Source organism: Macrobrachium nipponense, chromosome 1, assembly GCF_015104395.2.
Source record: "Macrobrachium nipponense isolate FS-2020 chromosome 1, ASM1510439v2, whole genome shotgun sequence".
Classification (NCBI taxonomy): Eukaryota; Metazoa; Arthropoda; class Malacostraca; order Decapoda; family Palaemonidae; genus Macrobrachium; species Macrobrachium nipponense.
In genome coordinates, this window is record NC_087200.1 from 95,089,185 (window position 1) to 95,106,478 (window position 17,294).

At 51.0% G+C, this 17,294-nt stretch overlaps 1 protein-coding gene across 6 annotated transcripts in view; it reads right to left on the minus strand.

Moving 5' to 3' along the window:
- Positions 1 to 17,294, minus strand: part of LOC135219486 (E3 ubiquitin-protein ligase HERC2-like) — a 294,113-nt gene that overhangs the window by 86,733 nt on the left and 190,086 nt on the right. For 5 of the 6 annotated variants that reach the window (XM_064256287.1, XM_064256291.1, XM_064256290.1 and 2 more), the window contains exon 3: positions 14,778 to 14,851. In XM_064256287.1, the coding sequence (XP_064112357.1) occupies positions 14,778 to 14,851 (74 nt within the window). The remainder of the gene's footprint in view (positions 1 to 14,777; positions 14,852 to 17,294) is intronic. The other variant, XM_064256289.1, reaches the window with a different exon arrangement.

The window sequence follows — 17,294 nt, forward strand, 5'->3', positions numbered from 1 at the left end:
GCAGTGGCGATCGAGCTGCAGGCCTGGTCGCGCGGCTCTCCTGGGGAGAGCGGCTGGACCAAGAACACCGGCCCCGGTCCCGTGCGTCAGAGGAGCTGCTGCTGGTCCCCCTATCCATCCGGTCCCGGTGGGAGCGGCGGTCAGGGGACCTGCAGAGCCCACAGTCGCGGTGGGAGCGGCGGTCAGGGGACCTGCAGAGCCCACCGTCGCAGTGGGACCGGTGCCTGTCCTCACGGCGCGTCGAACCACTGGGACCAGCCGGGGCTGGCTCCTGTGATCAAGGGGACCTCTTCCCAGCCTCAGCCCGTGACCGGTCAGGGACTGGCACGTCAACCCTGGTAGCCAGCTGGTCGCTACGAGAGCGATCGCTGGCCTGGCGAGAGTCACCTGAGCAGCTCTCGCCAGCCTTCCGCTCCGTGCCTCGGTCCTGGCGCCAAGCGAACTCGGACGCCTGAGCCTTGGCTGCAAAGTCGCCCGCAGGAGACCGTACACTCGGTACCTCTCGTGAACGAGAGGCCGAGCCGGAACCTGGTGTAGCGGCAGAACCCCTAGCACCAGGCGAGGAAGTACCGGTGTTAGCCAGTACCCCTCTGGTCCCCGTCTTCTTCTTCCTTGCGGAAGGAGAGACAGGCCCCGCTCCCAAAGGAGCAGGAGGACCAGCGGAAGAACCCCCCGTCCCAACTGAGTGAGACGGGCCCTTAGAAGTTCCCGAGGGAGACTTCTTAGGGGGAGAGGAGGCATTCTTCTTCTTCTTCGGCTTGGAAGCCTTGGAAGTCGAAGGGGAAGAGGCGGCAGCAGGCGACGAAGAAGACGACGACGACACCTTCCTCTTCTTCTTCTTCTTCTTCATCAGCTCCCTCAGGACAGACGTCAGGTCCTCCATCCAGGATGGAGCCGGGCCCGTTGCCGAAGCAACAGGGCCTGGCTGCACCTGTCCGGAAGGACCTGCGACTGGGGCAGCAACACCATGGGCTGGAACGACGTCGGCAGGAGCAGGACAGCAGGAGCGGAAGGTATGGCAGGTACAGCAGGCAAGTCAGGTACGGCAGGAGACGGGGCAGCAGCTAACGACATCCTGGGTACCGGCAGCAGGTCCAGGGGCGAGTTCTTCGGGCACCGAAAGTCAGGGGCTGGCAGAGCGAAGAACCAGGGAGGGGGAGGCACGCCTCTCCTCGGCACGGCAGCGATCGGGGCCTGCACAGCGGCCGTAGGAGTCCACATCATCACATGGGGAGTGTAGACCAGGTGAGGAGGGGCGGCGTACCCTGGGGTTGAGACATTGGTGGTGTTAGTGGTCACCACTCCATGGGTGACCGGAACAGCACCAGCCAGATGATGGAGCAGCCCCTGGACGCTCGGCGTGCCCAGGAGCCCCAGCGACACCCACACCTGGCCGAGGTCGTCGCCCACAGCAGGAGCACCTGAGGAAGCAACAGTCGGGTTATTAGGAGGGGTTCCCCTCACACGAAGGGGGGCGAGCCCCACCCCGAGCGAACGGAAGATCCCGAATACAGTTGAACATCGAGGTATCTCGCCCCCTCCTCTACGCTCGACAGATCGGGCGAAGAGAAGGACCGAGAAACTCCCCCCTGAAGGGGAAGGAGCCATACGCGGGAGCTAAGCCGAGGGCAGGAAGGAAGACGACGTGTCTGTGACCAAAGGAGTCGCTGGAGAGCTTTCCGACGACTCCTTGGCAGGCTTACGCTTCTTCCTCCTACCCTCGTACAGCACCCACTGCACCTCCGACCAATTAACACACACATTACAGGGCTCGGCCCAAGAGCATTCACGCCCCTGGCACCGAACACAATACACGGGGATCGACCTCGGGAAAGGAGCGAAAGACCCCGCACTTACGGCCCTCCACACCACGGCAAACTCTGCGGCTGATGAGGGGGCGCGGGGACAGCTCCAGTTCACGAGATTTCATCATTAAATTCAATGTAATAAAGAAAGTCACACGTACTTACAGTAAACTTTCACTACACAGACAAACCAAGTTGAAGAAAAACACAACAAAAGCATACGACGATGAAGCGGGCAGAGAGCGATGACGAACACGTCCTCCACCAACGTGGCCGAAAGCAAAAGTGGTTCTTCACCTCCCAGTCGTGCGGCGCGCGCACTGTCGGACAGGCAGTTAACTACCGAACTCCCTTGTTCGAAGCTTATGACCGTTCCAGCTGCCGCTAGTTACCTTCCTATTGTAAAGGACCGAGGGTTTGTATTACGTATCGGAACAACACTGCTACTACCTTTCCTCTGACTATCTGTTCGCACTGAAGGAGCGACTTCCATACTGCCAACAGTTCTAGATTGTTTATGTGCAACTCCCTCTCTTGCAGTGACAATACCCCGGACATCTGATGGCCTCCCAGGCAAGCTCCCCAGCCTGTCATTGAGCCATCTGAAAACAAGGTTAAGTCTGGGCTCACTACTCTTAGGGATGACCCTGTTCCCAGTCTTTGACGATCCTTCCACCATGCTAACGTCTCCCAAAGACTTATTGGGACTGATATTAAATGGGAGTCAGGCAGGGACTTCCTGTCCCAAGAGTCTCTCAAGTAGAGTTGAATTGGTCGCATCCTGAGCCTTGCTAGACTGACAAATCTTTCCAGAGATGCCATGTGTCCCAACAGAGACAGCCATTGCCTTGCTGGAAGCTTCCTTAAGGCCTGAAATTTTCCTAGAAGCAATAAAAAATTGTCAATGCGTTTCTCCGACGGAAAAACCTGAAAACTGCGAGTGTCTATCCTCATCCCTAGATAGAGAATTGTCTGAGTTGGAATCAGAGCATACTTCTGAAAATTTATCAATATGCCTAGTGATTGCGCCAGGCAAAGTAACAGATTCTTGGCCCTCAAAATTCCCTTGAAAGAGTTGCCCTATATTAGCCAGTCGTCCAAATAGAGCAGAATTCTCACTCCCAACAAATGACACCATCCCCCTACTGGTGCCAAAATCCTCGTGAATACCTGCGGTGCTGTGCACAGGCCGAAGCAAAGAGCTCTGAATTGAAATGTCTTCCCTGCGAAGACAAAGCGCAGGAACTTGCGAGACTGAGGATTTATCGGAATAAGGAAATAAGCGTCTTGCATGTCCACCGACATCATCCAGTCGTTCTTCTGTACTACCGCTAGTACTGTGCTGGGTGATTCCATGGAGAATGGGGTTAGACAAATGAATGTGTTGAGTTGAGCTCTACACTTCAGTACTGGATGCCACACTCCAGACGCTTTGGGCACCAGAAAAAGACGGTTGTAAAACCCAGGCGAGTTTCCTGACACTTGCTCTATCGCTTTCTTCTCTAGTAATGATACTACCTCTTTCTGAAGTACAAGAAATTTTCCCTGCTGATGACGATAAGCTGGAAGGGCAATTGGAGACGACGACAGAGGAGGAGAAGACAGAAAAGGAATTTTGTAGCCTTCCTTCAGTACCTCCACCACCCAAGGTTCTGCTCTTAAGTCTCTCCAAACATGCCAGAAGATCTGCAGTCGACCTCCACTGGAACCTGAGGGCATAAAGATTCATTTCTTTCTAAAAAAACTTAGCAGTTTTGTTTTCATTGGAGCCTGGTAAGGACCTACGAAAGGGCTTAGTAGCTGAAGACTATTCATGAGATGAGGAAGGACAAACTTTTGCCGGAGGGCCAGACAGCAAAGAAGGAGCAGGTCTTTTGTTCCCCACTTTAAACGATTGTCTGATAAATTCCCTATTTTCCTGTATGGAAATATCCTCCCTTATTGCCTTAAATAGAGATGGATTCAGAAGGCGGTCTACAGGGGAACCCAAAACTGCAGCCATCCTCTGAGAAGGAGAGACCTTGGTCAAAAGATAAGCACACAATTGTTCTCTTTTCTTCAAGATCGAATTAGTGAAAGCATGAGAACATTCGCCTGCCACGTCTGAAATAGCCTTATCCAGGCAAGACAAAAAATCTAAAAACTCTTCCCAAGATTTGATACCCGCTGGCGCCAGAGTCTTTAAGCTGACGCAGAGAAGCGGCAATAGTACTTAGCAAAAGTTCCGCAAAAGACAAAACCTCAATACTTCTAAACAAAGACTTGGACAAAGCCTCTGCCTCTGTATTAGACCAAAGCACCTTGCCCGTCTCAAGAGCGCGTCTTTTCATAGGATCGAGACACACAAGGAAATCAGCATCGTCGACCAAGGACGGTTTCAGCATCGGCAACGAGCCTGTGTCGTAATAACCAATTCTACGCGATTTCAAAAACTCCGGAATACTAGAGCTGGCAGACTTACCAGAAGCTTTGTGCGCCAGCAGACAAGATATTTTGTCAAAACGTCCTCTAATTGAAGGCGAAAGATGACAATTTGTCCAAAATTGCATTTTTCCTAACTATACAAACCTGAGGTCCTTTACACATAGCCCCACCTCATGCCACCCCTCACCTTGCAGTTTTTGCTTGGGCCTAAAGCAAAAGTGATTGTTTACCTCCCAGTCGCACGCGCGCGCCTGTCGGACAAGCAGTTAACTACCGAACCCCTTGTTCGAAAGCTTACGACCTATCCAGCTGCCGCTAGTAATCTTCCTATTGTAAAAGGACCTCAGGTTTGTATAGTTAGGAAAAATGCAATTTTGGACAAATTGTCATTTGTTCCAACACGGCATACAAACCTTCGGTCCTTTTACAATAGGAAGACTCACTTCTTGGTGGGAGGAATCCGAGTCTTTTGTGAACAGACTGGTGTTCGCCCAACCTTGGAATGCCTCCCTGGTCGTAAGAGCGAGGGAGGGATCCAAGCCTCTGTCCGAATGATCGGGGTGTGCACCGCAGGATCAATGGCCAAACCTCTGGACCAAGTACTAAGAGAGAGGCAAGCGTATCTCTTCGTACCAGCAATGTAAGAACTTGTTCCTGTACAAGAGCAAATATAAAGTCATGGGTTTGTCTCTTGTTGGCATTCACTTCCCCCCCCTTGTAGGAGGAAGTGGTGGATATTCTGCTCCTATCCCTAACGAAAGGGATAGGATGGGGCTCTGTCATATAGCTCACCTGCATCTCGTCCTCATCCAGCATAGTGACGACCGTGACCCTCTGCCCACAGGTAGAGGAGAAGGAAAAGATGGGAAGAGAAGCCAGTCACTCACTCATTCTCACATCCATTCGCACAGTCACATCAGGACTCGATGCTGTTCAGCCTGCGAGGGTCTGGGTTAGCTACACAACTTGTTGAGCAGCCACCACGGGTCCCAAGGAAAAGGTATCCAAGGACATGTGGGCAATATCCCGAAGGTAGAAGGAGGTGAAGGTAGTCTGGTTGGCCCAGACACCTGCCTTCAGGACCTGCGCCATGGAGAAGTTCTTACAGAACGCCATTGACGGGCCAATACTTCTGACTTCGTGGGCTCTCGGACGGGGCATATGGATGTCGTCACTACCATCAGCCTCATACGCCCTCCTGATCACCTCACACAGCCAGAAAGAAATAAGTGTTCTTGGATACCTCTTTCTTGGTTACCCCAGTGCTAACGAAGAGGCGTCGACACTCAGGCCTGAGGTGCCGAGTTCTCTTCAGATAGCGCCGTAGCGCCCTCACAGGACAAAGCAGCATCTCATCCGCATCATTATCGGTGAAGTCCATTAGGGAAGGGATCGTGAAAGAAAACTCGAACCCGGCGACAGGGATCGACGGTTTTCTGAGTCTTCGCAACGAATTTTTTCGATGAAATCGAGCGTCACAGATCCCCATCCCCTGGAGTGTCGTACATCGAAGGAAAGACCATGAAGTTCCCCTACTCTCTTCGCCGATGCCAGGGCCAGCAAGAGGGTCTTGAGGGTCAGATCCCTGTCTGACGACTCTCGGAGTGGCTCGAAGGGTCTTCGAGTCAAACTCCTAAGGACGAGAGTCACGTCCCACGCAGGGGGCCTGAGTTCCCTGGGTGGGCAAGCCCATTTCTATTTCGAAGCTCCTCATAAAAGCAAGGAGATCTCGAACGAGTTCGAGATATCCAATCCCCTCAGTTTCAGGACTAGTGCCAGGGCGGCTCTATATCCTTCGACTGTGGGGACTGAGAGGAGCTTCTCTCGCGAAGAAAAACGAGGAAATCCGCTACCTGCTGAAAAGTGGCTCTGAGAGGAGATATACCCCGTCTACGACACCAACCACAGAAGACGGCCCACTTCCCCTGGTACACAGCTGCAGAGGACTGACGGACGTTTCCAGCCATCTCTGTTGCTGCGCTACGAGAAAAGCCTCTCGTTCGCAAGAGATGGTGGATAACAGCCAGCCGTGAAGTTGTAGGGACTGGACTGTTAGGTGGTACCGCTCTACGTGTGGGTGGACGAGAAGGTTGTGCCAAGGGGGAATCTCTCTCGGTTCTCCTGCGAGAAGAGCCAGCAGGTCCGGATACCAAATGGCTGGGAGCCACCAGGATCATCCTGAGATTCGGGGTGACCAGTGCTCGACTGATCACCTTGCGAATCAGGCTGAACGCGAAGAGGTTGTCCCACGGATGTTGAAGAGCGTCCTCTGCAGCTGCCCATGGGTCCAGCACGGCTGAAAAGAAAACCTGAAGTTTCCTGTTGTGCCGGGTGGCGAACAGATCCACGACTGGTCGCCCCCACAGGTCGAAGAGCCTTTCCGCCACGTCCTGGTGTAGAGACCATTCGGTCCCTATCACCTGATCCCGACGGCTGAGCTTGTCCGCTACTACATTCCTCTTCCCTGAATGTAGCGTGCTGACAGTTCTATTGAGTGAGCCTCGGCCCACTCGTGCACCTGCCGAGTCAACTGGTACAACGGGAGAGACACTAGGTCCCCCTGTTTGTTGACGTAAGCCACCACCGTGGTGTTGTCGCACATCAACACCACTGAGTGTCCCATCAAGCGGTCCTGGAACTCTTGTAGCGCGAGAAACGCTGCCTTGAGTTCCAGTACATTGATGTGAAGGTGCTTGTCGCGATCGTCCCACACTCCTGAAGTCAGCAACTCGTCCAGGTGTGCGCCCCACCCCTCGGTCGATGCGTCTGAGAACAGCTGCATCTCCAGGGCGGGAGTGTGGAGAGGCACTCCCTTTAAGAGGTTCCTGTCGTCCAGCCACCAGGCTAGGTCCTGCCTCACCTCCGGTGTCAGGGACACTGGAAAGTTTGGGGAATCCGTTGCCTGTGACCAACTCTCCTTTAGTCTCCACTGAAGAGACTGCAGGTGCAGACGCCCATGAGGGACTAACTTCTCGAGTGACGACAGGTGTCCGATCACGACTTGCCATTGCTGAGCTGCCTGTTCCTGCCATGACAGGAACTGGTTGGCTGCCTCCCTGAATCTGCTGATCCGCGAGTCTGCGGGGAAGACTCGCCCTGCTACCGTGTCGATCAGCATACCCAGGTACTTCATCCTCTGCTTGGGTTCGAGATCGGACTTCTCGAAGTTCACCACAATCCCTAGATCGCGACAGAACTCGAGTAGCCGATCCCTGTCCTGCAGCAACTGCGAGTGGGAGCTCGCCAGGACTAACCAATCGTCGAGATACCTCATCAGACGTATCCCGTGCGAATGGGCCCAAACAGACACCAGAGTGGACACTCGCGTGAACACCTGTGGGGCGGTTGAGAGACCGAAGCAAAGTGCCCTGAATTGGTACACCGTCCCGTCGAGGATGAAGCGGAGGTATTTTCTGGAGGACTGATGGATGGGTATTTGGAAATACGCATCCTTCAGGTCCACTGAAAGCATGAAATCGTTCTACCTGATGGAGTCGAGCACGGAGTGTGCCATCTCCATCGTGAACCGGGTCTTGCGAACGAACCGGTTCAGGGGAGAGAGATCTATCACCGGGCGCCAGCCCCCCGTAGACTTGGAAAAGACGACTGTAGAAGCCCGGTGACTGATCCGTGACGATCTCTACAGCTCGTTTGCTCAGCATGGTCTGGATCTCCTGTCTTAGTGCTACGTCCTTCGAAGAGCCTGGAACGTACGATTGCTGTTGGACCGGGTTGGAGGTGAGGGGTGGCCGAGATTCGAAGGGTAATAGATATCCCTCCCGACGGACATCTACTATCCAGGTCTCGGCGCCGTAGCGCTGCCAAGTTGCCCAATGGCTGGCCAGGCACCCACCTACTTCCGGCAGCAGGTGAGGGGGAACGCCGTCCCTAGCGTTTCCCCCCTTTCTTCGACTTCTTCCCTGACCCTCCTCGCAAGAAGGAAGGCTGGGAGGAGGGCTGGTTACGTCCCCCCTTGGCAGAAGACGAAGAAGACAGAGTCTTTCCACGGGGCTTCGACGAGGCTACCGTCTTAGCTGCCGAGGAAGCGCTAGCCGAGCTCTTTGGCTTGGCCGCAGTTCGAGGCTGCCCAGAAGCCTTCGAAACTGCCTGGTGTACCAGACGGTCACTGTCATCAGTGCGCCGTCTGTCCACCACAGCGTCCACCATCTCTCCTGGGAAGAGAGATGAGGAACTCCGTAAAGGTCCATTACGAAGCCCTAATGCCGCTTCACGCCCAGCAGCCCTGGGTACTCGTGTAAGGACAGCGTCCCTACGTCGGAGTACCAGGTTGGCCCACAGGTTTACCGTCTGGTGGGCTAGGAAGGAGATGGCTCTTCCTCCAGACTGGCAAAGCCTCCTGAAGGCCGAGTCTTCTTCGGGGGAGATTCCCCCGGAGTTGGCTGCGACCTTAAGACACTGTGAGGGACCACAGCCAGGAGACGGCCTGGAAAGCTGCCATGGCAGTGGATTCCAGGCCAAGTGCCTCTTGCTGCGAGAACCATAGGTTCTCTGACAGGAGCTGCTGCAGAGACACACCCGGTGTTAGCCTGGCTAACTCCAGGTTCACCTGTTTGGGCGGCATCGGGTCTTCAGACGGCACGTAGAATCGCCGCTGTCGCAGTAGAGGAGGTAGAAGTAGCTTGCTCGACCTGCCTGACCTGAGAGAGCCTTCCTGTCCGGAGACAAGAGACTCAACCTGGTTCAGAACGGAGTCGGCGAGCTATGATCGCGGCAATCCCACCGTCGGTCTGGGTTCCCTCTTCGGGCCCCAGAACGACTCGAGCCGGGACGTGGGCTCGGAAGGTGGGAGTGGCGACCCTTCCCCGAGGTCGTTGTGCTGACGAATCAGCGCAATAATCTCGGCAAAGTTCCTCTGGATCTCTGGAGTCACTGCATCCTGAGGAGTAGGACCGTCCAGTCCCTCAAACAGGAGCACCTCCCGAGACCCTCCCCCCTCGAGGGGGGGAACAGCGACAGACCCCTCTCGGTCTCCTCCAGCCACTTGCGCATACGTCCTGGTCGGTTCGAGAACAGTGCCTGACACATAGGGCGTTGTGGTGGGATCATGAGGAGCGCACCCCTCACAATCACTCCTCAATACCTCGCTCCTCCTGGTGTAACCCGAGGAGGTTGAAGGTACGGGAGAGGCAGACCTGACGCTCCCCCCTCGCTCGCTGGCAGAACCAGCGGGCTTGGAGGGCTGCAGGCGATCGCCAACCCGCGGTGGCGATCGAGCTGCAGGCCTGGTCGAACCGTCTCGCTGTGGAGAACGGCTGGACTGAGCACAGCGGCCCCGATCTCGCGTGTCAGAAGAGCTGGTGCTGGCTGCCGTACCCGATCGCTCTCTGTGAGAGCGACGGTCAGGCGACCTGCAGGCTCCACTGTCACGGTGAGACCGGTGCTTGTCCTCACGGCACGTCTGGCACCAGCGACTGGGGGGACCTCTTCCCAGCCTCAGCCCGTGGCCGGTCATGGACCGTCACGTCAGCCCGGGTAGCCAGCTGGTCGCCGCGAGAGCGAGAGCTGGTCTGGTGAGAGTCACGTGAGCTGCTGTCACCAGTCTTCCGCTCCGTGCCGTGAACCTGACGCTGAGCGAGCTCAGACATCTGGTTCTTGGCTGCACGGTCGCTGGTAGGCGACCGTACACTCGGTACCTCTCGTGAACGAGAGGCCGAGACGGAACCTGATGCAGTGGCAGAGCCTCTGACACCAGGTGAGGAAGTGCCGGTGTTAGCCGACACCCCTCTGGTCCCGTAGTCTTCTTCCTTGCGGAAGAAGAGACGGGCCCCACTCCTGAGGGAGCAGGAGGACCAGCAGAAGAACCCCCCGTCTCGCCGGAGCGAGACGGGCCCTTAGAAGCTCCCGAAGGAGACTTCTTGGGGGGGGGGGGGGGGGGGGGGGGGAGGCAACCTTCTTCTTCTTAGGCTGTGAAGCCTTAGAAGTCGAAGGGGGAGAGGCGGCAGACGACAACGACGAAGAAGATGACGAAGACGACGACGACACCTTCCTCCTCTTCCTCTTCTTCTTCGTCAGCTTCCTCAGGACCAATGTCAAGTCAGCCATCCAGGGTGGAGCCGGGGCTGCTGTTGCCGAAGCAACAGGGCCCGGATGCTCCTGTCCGGACAGACCGACATCGGGAGCAGCGGCGCCACGAACAGGAACGACATCAGCAGGTGCAGGCATCACAGGAACAGCAGGAACAGTCACGGCAGGAACGGCAGGTACAGTAACGGCAGCAGTGTTCGGCAACATCTCATCACTCGTCAGCGGCTGGGCAGGTACGGCAGGTGGTACACTCAAGCCAGGAGGACGGACCAGCGTCACCGACATCCTTGGCATCGGCGGCAGGTCCAGGGGCGAGCTCTTCGGACACACGAAGTCTGGTTTCGGCAGCACGGCAAACCAGGGTGGCGGTGGCATCACACTCCCCCGTGGCGCGCCGATCGGCCCCTGCACCGATGAAGTTGGTGTTATAGACACCGCATGCAGGGAATACACCAGATGAGGGGGAGCAGCATAGCCTGGGGTTGACAACGTAGTGGTAGTGGTGGTCACAGTGGCATGCCTGACCGCAACAGAGCCAGCCAGATGGTAGAGCAGCCCCTGGACACTCGGCACGCCCTGCAAGCCCAACGATGCCCACACCTGTCCAAGGTCGTCCCTCTCAGTAGCAGCACCTGGGGAAGCAAAGGTCGGGTGGTTAGAAGGGGACTCTACCCGCCCGCGCGGTGTAGACGAACGGATAGAGGTCCCAGAATACAATTCCACGTCAGGGTACCGAGCGCCCTCCTCCACACTCGAAAGGTCGGGTGAGGAGAAGGACCTGGAAACCCCCCCCGCAGGGGAAGGAGCCAAACGTGGGAGCTGAGCCGGGGGCAGGAAAGAAGACGAAGTGTCCGTAACCAAAGGAGTCGCGGGAGAGCTCTCTGACGACTCCTTTGCAGGCCTTCGCTTCTTCCTACCCTCATACAAGCCCCACTGCACCTCCGACCAAGAAACACATACATCACAAGGCTCGGCGCGGGTACACTCACGCCCCCGACACCGAGCGCATAACACATGGGGATCGATCTCAGGGAATGAGCAGAACTTACCGCACTTACGCCCCTCAGTTCCCGGGCACAGTCGCCGGATGATAGTAGGGCGCGGAGAATCCATGATCGATCAGATCAATTAATTTCACTTTAATATATGAAAACAAAAGGGAAATGATTGTACTTACAATAATGCTTGCAAACACAAAGAGAAACACAACCATACAAATAAGGAAAGCAAACGACGAAGAAGCGGGCAGAGAGTGCAGAACACACGTCCACTCGCTGTGAGGCCGAAAGCAAAAGTGATTGTTTACCTCCCAGTCGCGCGCGCCTGTCAGACAAGCAGTTAACTACCAAACCCCTTGTTCGAAAGCTTATGACCTATCCAGCTGCCGCTAGTAACCTTCCTATTGTAAAAGGACCGAAGGTTTGTATGCCGTGTCGGAACAACTTAGGTTTCTTCAAAGACTTAATGGGAATTGAAATGCTGGAAGACAATAACGACCTATTCTCTACAGAATCTCTTTCCTCCACCAAATGAAGATAAAGAGAAGCACAACGCTCCAGTAAGCGCCGAAAGACCGAAGGAGAATCTTCTGACTCAAGATCTTCTTCCGCCAGTTGCGAATTCGAGACGACAGCAGCCGACTCCTCGTGACAAAAATTTGGTTCGATAGGCGAAGAGCCTCCAGGAGTAGTAGTCTGCAGTTGTATACTAGCGTCGATACCAGTCAGCCAAGTCGAAGCAGAAGGGATACCCGTCAGCAAAGAAAATGGAACTTGTAAGAGAGTCGGAGAAGATTCGTCGACACTGAACTATACCACTTCGTCCAAATGCATCTCAAGCGGCTTGGGAACGATCCCAGACGACACATCTTTAGATAGTAAAACAGTTAGAATAGCATCTAGTTTGGAAACATCAGCAGAATCTGTAACCATAGAAAGAAGAGAAAGAAAGACAGCAGAGTCCACCTGAGATTCTCCAACAGTAGAAGACCTAGGAATAGCAGAGAAAGATTTAAAATGAGATGTAGAAGCAGATGAAATAGGATCAACAATTGATTGAGTCAATGTAAAAGAATTAGAATAAACCGCTAAGGGGATATCATTATTAATAAACTCTATATCTAAATTCTTACTCTTGTAGGTTCTAGAAACCTCACTGGTAGCTCTAGCTGAAGGCATTGTCGAAATACTGTGCGAAGACTTAAGCCTACCAAAACAATCTTTCTGCGAGCGCGTTAAGCGTGACTGCGCGTGAGAGCGTGAAAGGGGAGAGGTAGGAGTCGGAGGGCACGGAACCCCATCGCCCCGAGAACACCCGGTTCCCTGGCAGCGGACTTTTCCAACTGTCGCAGAGCCAGTCCTAGGCTCGGGCTACATACAGGCGAGGGCACCGACACCTTAACTCTACAAGGGGAACGCAAAAAAGAACGTTCACTATGGAGGGACTCGGGACGGTTTATTATCATAAATTCAGTTAAACTTTTAACGGAATCTAAAATAAGACCCTCATCCTGTTCAAGTTTCTCGATACGCTTTTCCTGAACTGAAAGGGGAGCGGAAGTCGGAGCTACAGAGGAAACGCTAGAACTATCATTGTCAGAATTAGGCCTAGTATAGGAAAAACCGTAGTTTGAGTAGGGGTAATAGCAGACGAAGGCTCAACAGGAATGGGAGAAAAGGTAGTTTTATGCCCTGACCTAATCAACTGCTTCCGCAGTTTATCTGCTTCCCTTCTTTTCCTATTTCTAATACTTTTGAGCATAAAATCCTTAGACCAATCCTTGCATTTCTCACACCTAATCTCTAGATCACACTCCGTACCCATGCAGCTGGTACAAACATTATGTTGATCCATCTCAAATTTAGGCATTCTTGTTACACAATAATCATTCCTACATAACCTAATATTGGTTGACTTGCTTCTGGTGGAAGACATCCTAAGATGATTAAATTTACAGTACCGTGATTGAAGAAAAACAGCCAAGATTCACCAAATACCAACATACGCCTATACCTAATGGCAGCAAGGAGAATTCTGACTAGAGCTAAAACATTCGAACACACCTGGTGGAGAACAAGTGAAACTAGACAGTCTTCCGGGTCAGCCAAGCGATCGTTTTTTCTTTTGTTTTGAATGCCGACTCGCCTATCGGTGTGGAGATATGAGCTAACTTTAACAGTAGGTAAGATTCATCTCAAATAAATTAGCTTAATACATTACCCTTAAAAAAGAAATAAATGGTTGATGTAAAGGGTATTAAAGTATCCCCTAATAGATATTTGCCACACTAGCGCATTAACAGTATGGTATGTACACTAATTACCCATATACAAATTCATTGGCTACCATTTTCTTTTGTACTTGCACTAAAGTAAAACCAAGTAACGAATGGGTCAGTAAACTTAATGACTGACATTTTCTTTGTTACTACCAGGAAGGTAAACTAGGTAAACTTCAGATATCATAGAAGTTATATAATCAATTTAAAATTATACATACAATGTACAGAAAAATTTGTCAAAATATATGCATGCACTAACTACAAGGAAAGAGGAGAAAGAGGGAGAGAACAAAAATAATTACATATCTGTGAAAAATCATGGATGAAAAGTAGCTAGGCTCCAATGAAAATTTCGCGAACCCATGAATCCAGAAACGCAAATGCACAAGGTATGACTGTAATTCGTTTGAAAGAAAAAATTTTGTGTTCACAAAATATGTTTCACTACAAACTCATTACTCATAGATCTCAGTTTAGGACAAAAGGTTCAAGCTCCTAAAAGGCCCAGGGTGGCTTAGAAAAATGTGGACAATCCACATGAAAGCTCCTTGCAAGTGATTATAAGCATCAGAACTCATACTTCTGAGATGTACAAGACTGTGTGTGCTGAGGCTGAAACCCTGATGTACAAAAGTAAATCTAAAGAGGTTTGTAATTTGCATTTCTTGAGTTACTATGTTCATTGGCCATGTAATATTCAGAGTAGATACCTCATACTGCCATATGGTGTTCAACAAGGTAACCAATGCAAAAGAGGATAACACTTATCCATTAGCCTGAGGTGTTCCACAATAAAACTAATGCAAAAGGGGACAACAATATCCAATAGCATATGTTGCAGAGAATACTACTATGACAGAATAATGAATAATTAATAACTGAATTGTTGTGAATAATTTTGCAAATTTTGGGAGTGTTGTGAGCAGCTGTATTCATTAGCTAGACATGCAGCGAAAGGACTTAATCACAGGGTGTGCTGCAGTTCACTGTCATGTCTCTGACAAATGGGGAAGTATCCTCCACTTACTTTGGCAGTGTGTGTGTCTCGAGCTGCTGGACCACAGGATTAGGTATGTGTAAACTGATGGATTTGTCTTAAAATAAACTGTATTCCAACAAACCAACATGTTTACTGTTCATTATATCAAGAGCTACACACCTATGCCAAACAAATTTCATTTTTAACACTTATCACTGATGCTTGGTTGAATGAATTACCATACCTTCCAATCTGGATGAATTGCATCATATGGAGGAGAGTTCCTAGCCTTATATCCTGTTAGCCTCCAAAATTCTTCTGAAAGTACAAAAATTTAACAACATCCATATTTCAGTGTTGCAAATGTAGCTATAACTGGAGAAATGGCAACTTAATACTTAAGATATTGAGTTAGGTGGTGATGTTGACTGTCCTGAATGTGTGCAAATGTGTAAGGAGTGAGTGATGGTGTATGTAGATGTCATAAATTTTCTGCAGTTTTACACGGTAATATTATTCTGAGGGGTTAGGAGTAAGGCAACATAACAAAACTAAGATACTGTAAACGTATTATGTTTAACCATAATCTCATTGAAAACTTTGTATATGACTATTCTGAGTACAAATCATACTATTATCTTATATAGAAAGCTGACGGTCGGACTATGTATGTACAGAGGAACCCCGTATTCACGTTCTCCAGTTTCACAGACTCAAGCATTCACGGATTTCTCTCTGGAACATTTCCCTGCCTTATTCGCAGTATTTTCTATGAGAAATATCCACAAAATCCTGGGGTTTTAAGAATTTCATCATAAAATGCACTTTTTGTGATAAAACTATTAAAAAAAAAAACAGGTATAAAAATTTTTAGTGGGTTTTTCTTTTTTAGTGGGTTTTTCTTGAGTTTTAACTAACAGGTTTTAAGCATTTTTATAGGGGTTCCAACTATTCGTGGGTTCTAACTATTTATGGGGGGTCTGGTACGCATCGCCCGCGAATACGGGGGACCACTGTAGTATGTATATTTGCTCATGGCATAACAATTTGTCAAAAATTGTATTTTTCCTAACTATACAAACCTGAGCTCCTTTACAATAGTAATGTAACTTGCGGCAGCTGGAACCGGTCGTAAGCTTCGAACAAGGGAGTTCGGTAGTTAACTGCTTGTCCAACAGTCCGCGCACCGTGCGACTGGGAGGTGAAGATCCACTTTGCTTTAGGCCCAGGAAAAAAGAGTGAGGGGTGGCATGAGGTAGGACTATGTGTAAAGGACCTCAGGTTTGTATAGTTAGAAAAAATGATATTGTTATGATACAATAAAATTTTGTACATACTTACCCGGCAGATATATACTTAGCTATAGTCTCCGACGTCCCGACAGAATTCAAAACTCGCGGCACACGCAACAGGTAGGTCAGGTGATCTGCCCTTTCCCGCCGCTGGGTGGCGGGACTAGGAACCATTCCCGTTTTCTAATCAGATTTTCTCTTCCACCTGTCTCCTGAGGGGAGGCTGGGCGGGCCATTAATCGTATATATCTGCTGGGTAAATATGTACAAAACTTTATTGTATCATAACAATATCATTTCTGGGCTCAGTTCGTGTCGCTGCGCGAAATATCCTTTAATCCATTATTTCTAAGGTAAATGATCTAACAAATACCAGAGAATAAACAAAATAAAGAAAAAGGTCAGTATAACTGACTCGCTCACCCTCCAAGAGGGCGTCGGTATGAACAGTAGGGCGAGTGAGACCACTACCACGAACCTCTTGCCAATAGAAATCTCCCACAACAAAACCCCCACAAGAGGGGAGCCGACCCACAGAACGGGGCAGCAACTACTACTACTCCAACCCACGCTAGGGACTGCCGCGCCTCTGGTGGCCATCCTTTAGGTTAGCGCGAACCCACCGGACGTAATTTTTATCTCTCTGTGCTTTCGTGCCCCTTTTTCAAGGATTTTGCTTACCATGGAGCGTTCAGCCATCGCATCAGCTAAGTTAAGTATTCCGAAAGGTTCCTACTTAGTTTTTTCCTACCTTGAGTCAGTATTTGCCGTTTTCTGGGCTCAGTTCGTGTCGCTGCGCGAAATATCCCTTTAATCCATTATTTCTAAGGTAAATACACTAACACATACCAGAGAATAAAATAAATAAATAAAGAAAAGGTCAGTATAACTGACCACCCTCGCATCACACCCTCCAAGAGGGCGTCGGTATGAACACTAGGGCGAGTGAGACCACTACCACGAACCTCTTACCAATAGAAATCTCCTACGACAAAACCCCCACAAGAGGGGAGCCGACCCACAGAGTGGGCAGCAACTACTACTACTCCATCCCACGCTACCGACTGCTGCGCCTCTGGTGGCCATCCCTTTCGTTAACGCATGTTGTACCAACATACTTTTTTGCTCTCTGTGTTTTTTGTGCCCCTTACGAGGATTTTATCTAGATATGGAGCGTTCAGCCATTGCATCAGCTAAGTTAAGTAATCTGTTAAGGTTTCTATTTAGTTTTTTCCAGCTTTGAGTCAGTATTTGCCGTTTTTTAGGTATAAATACTGGCTCTCAGTCGGAAGCATGGCGGCATTGTTCTGCCTCGTGGCGGGTTCGTTCTTGGTCTTCCATACCTAGAACCTTCCCTTTTTACTTTACGCTCTATTGCTAGTTATCTATATTATGTTAGGGGTCCAGCCTACTTGGTTTATGTCATGCATGCATGTCTTCTTTACCTTGCGTAGGCATTTCTTCCATCC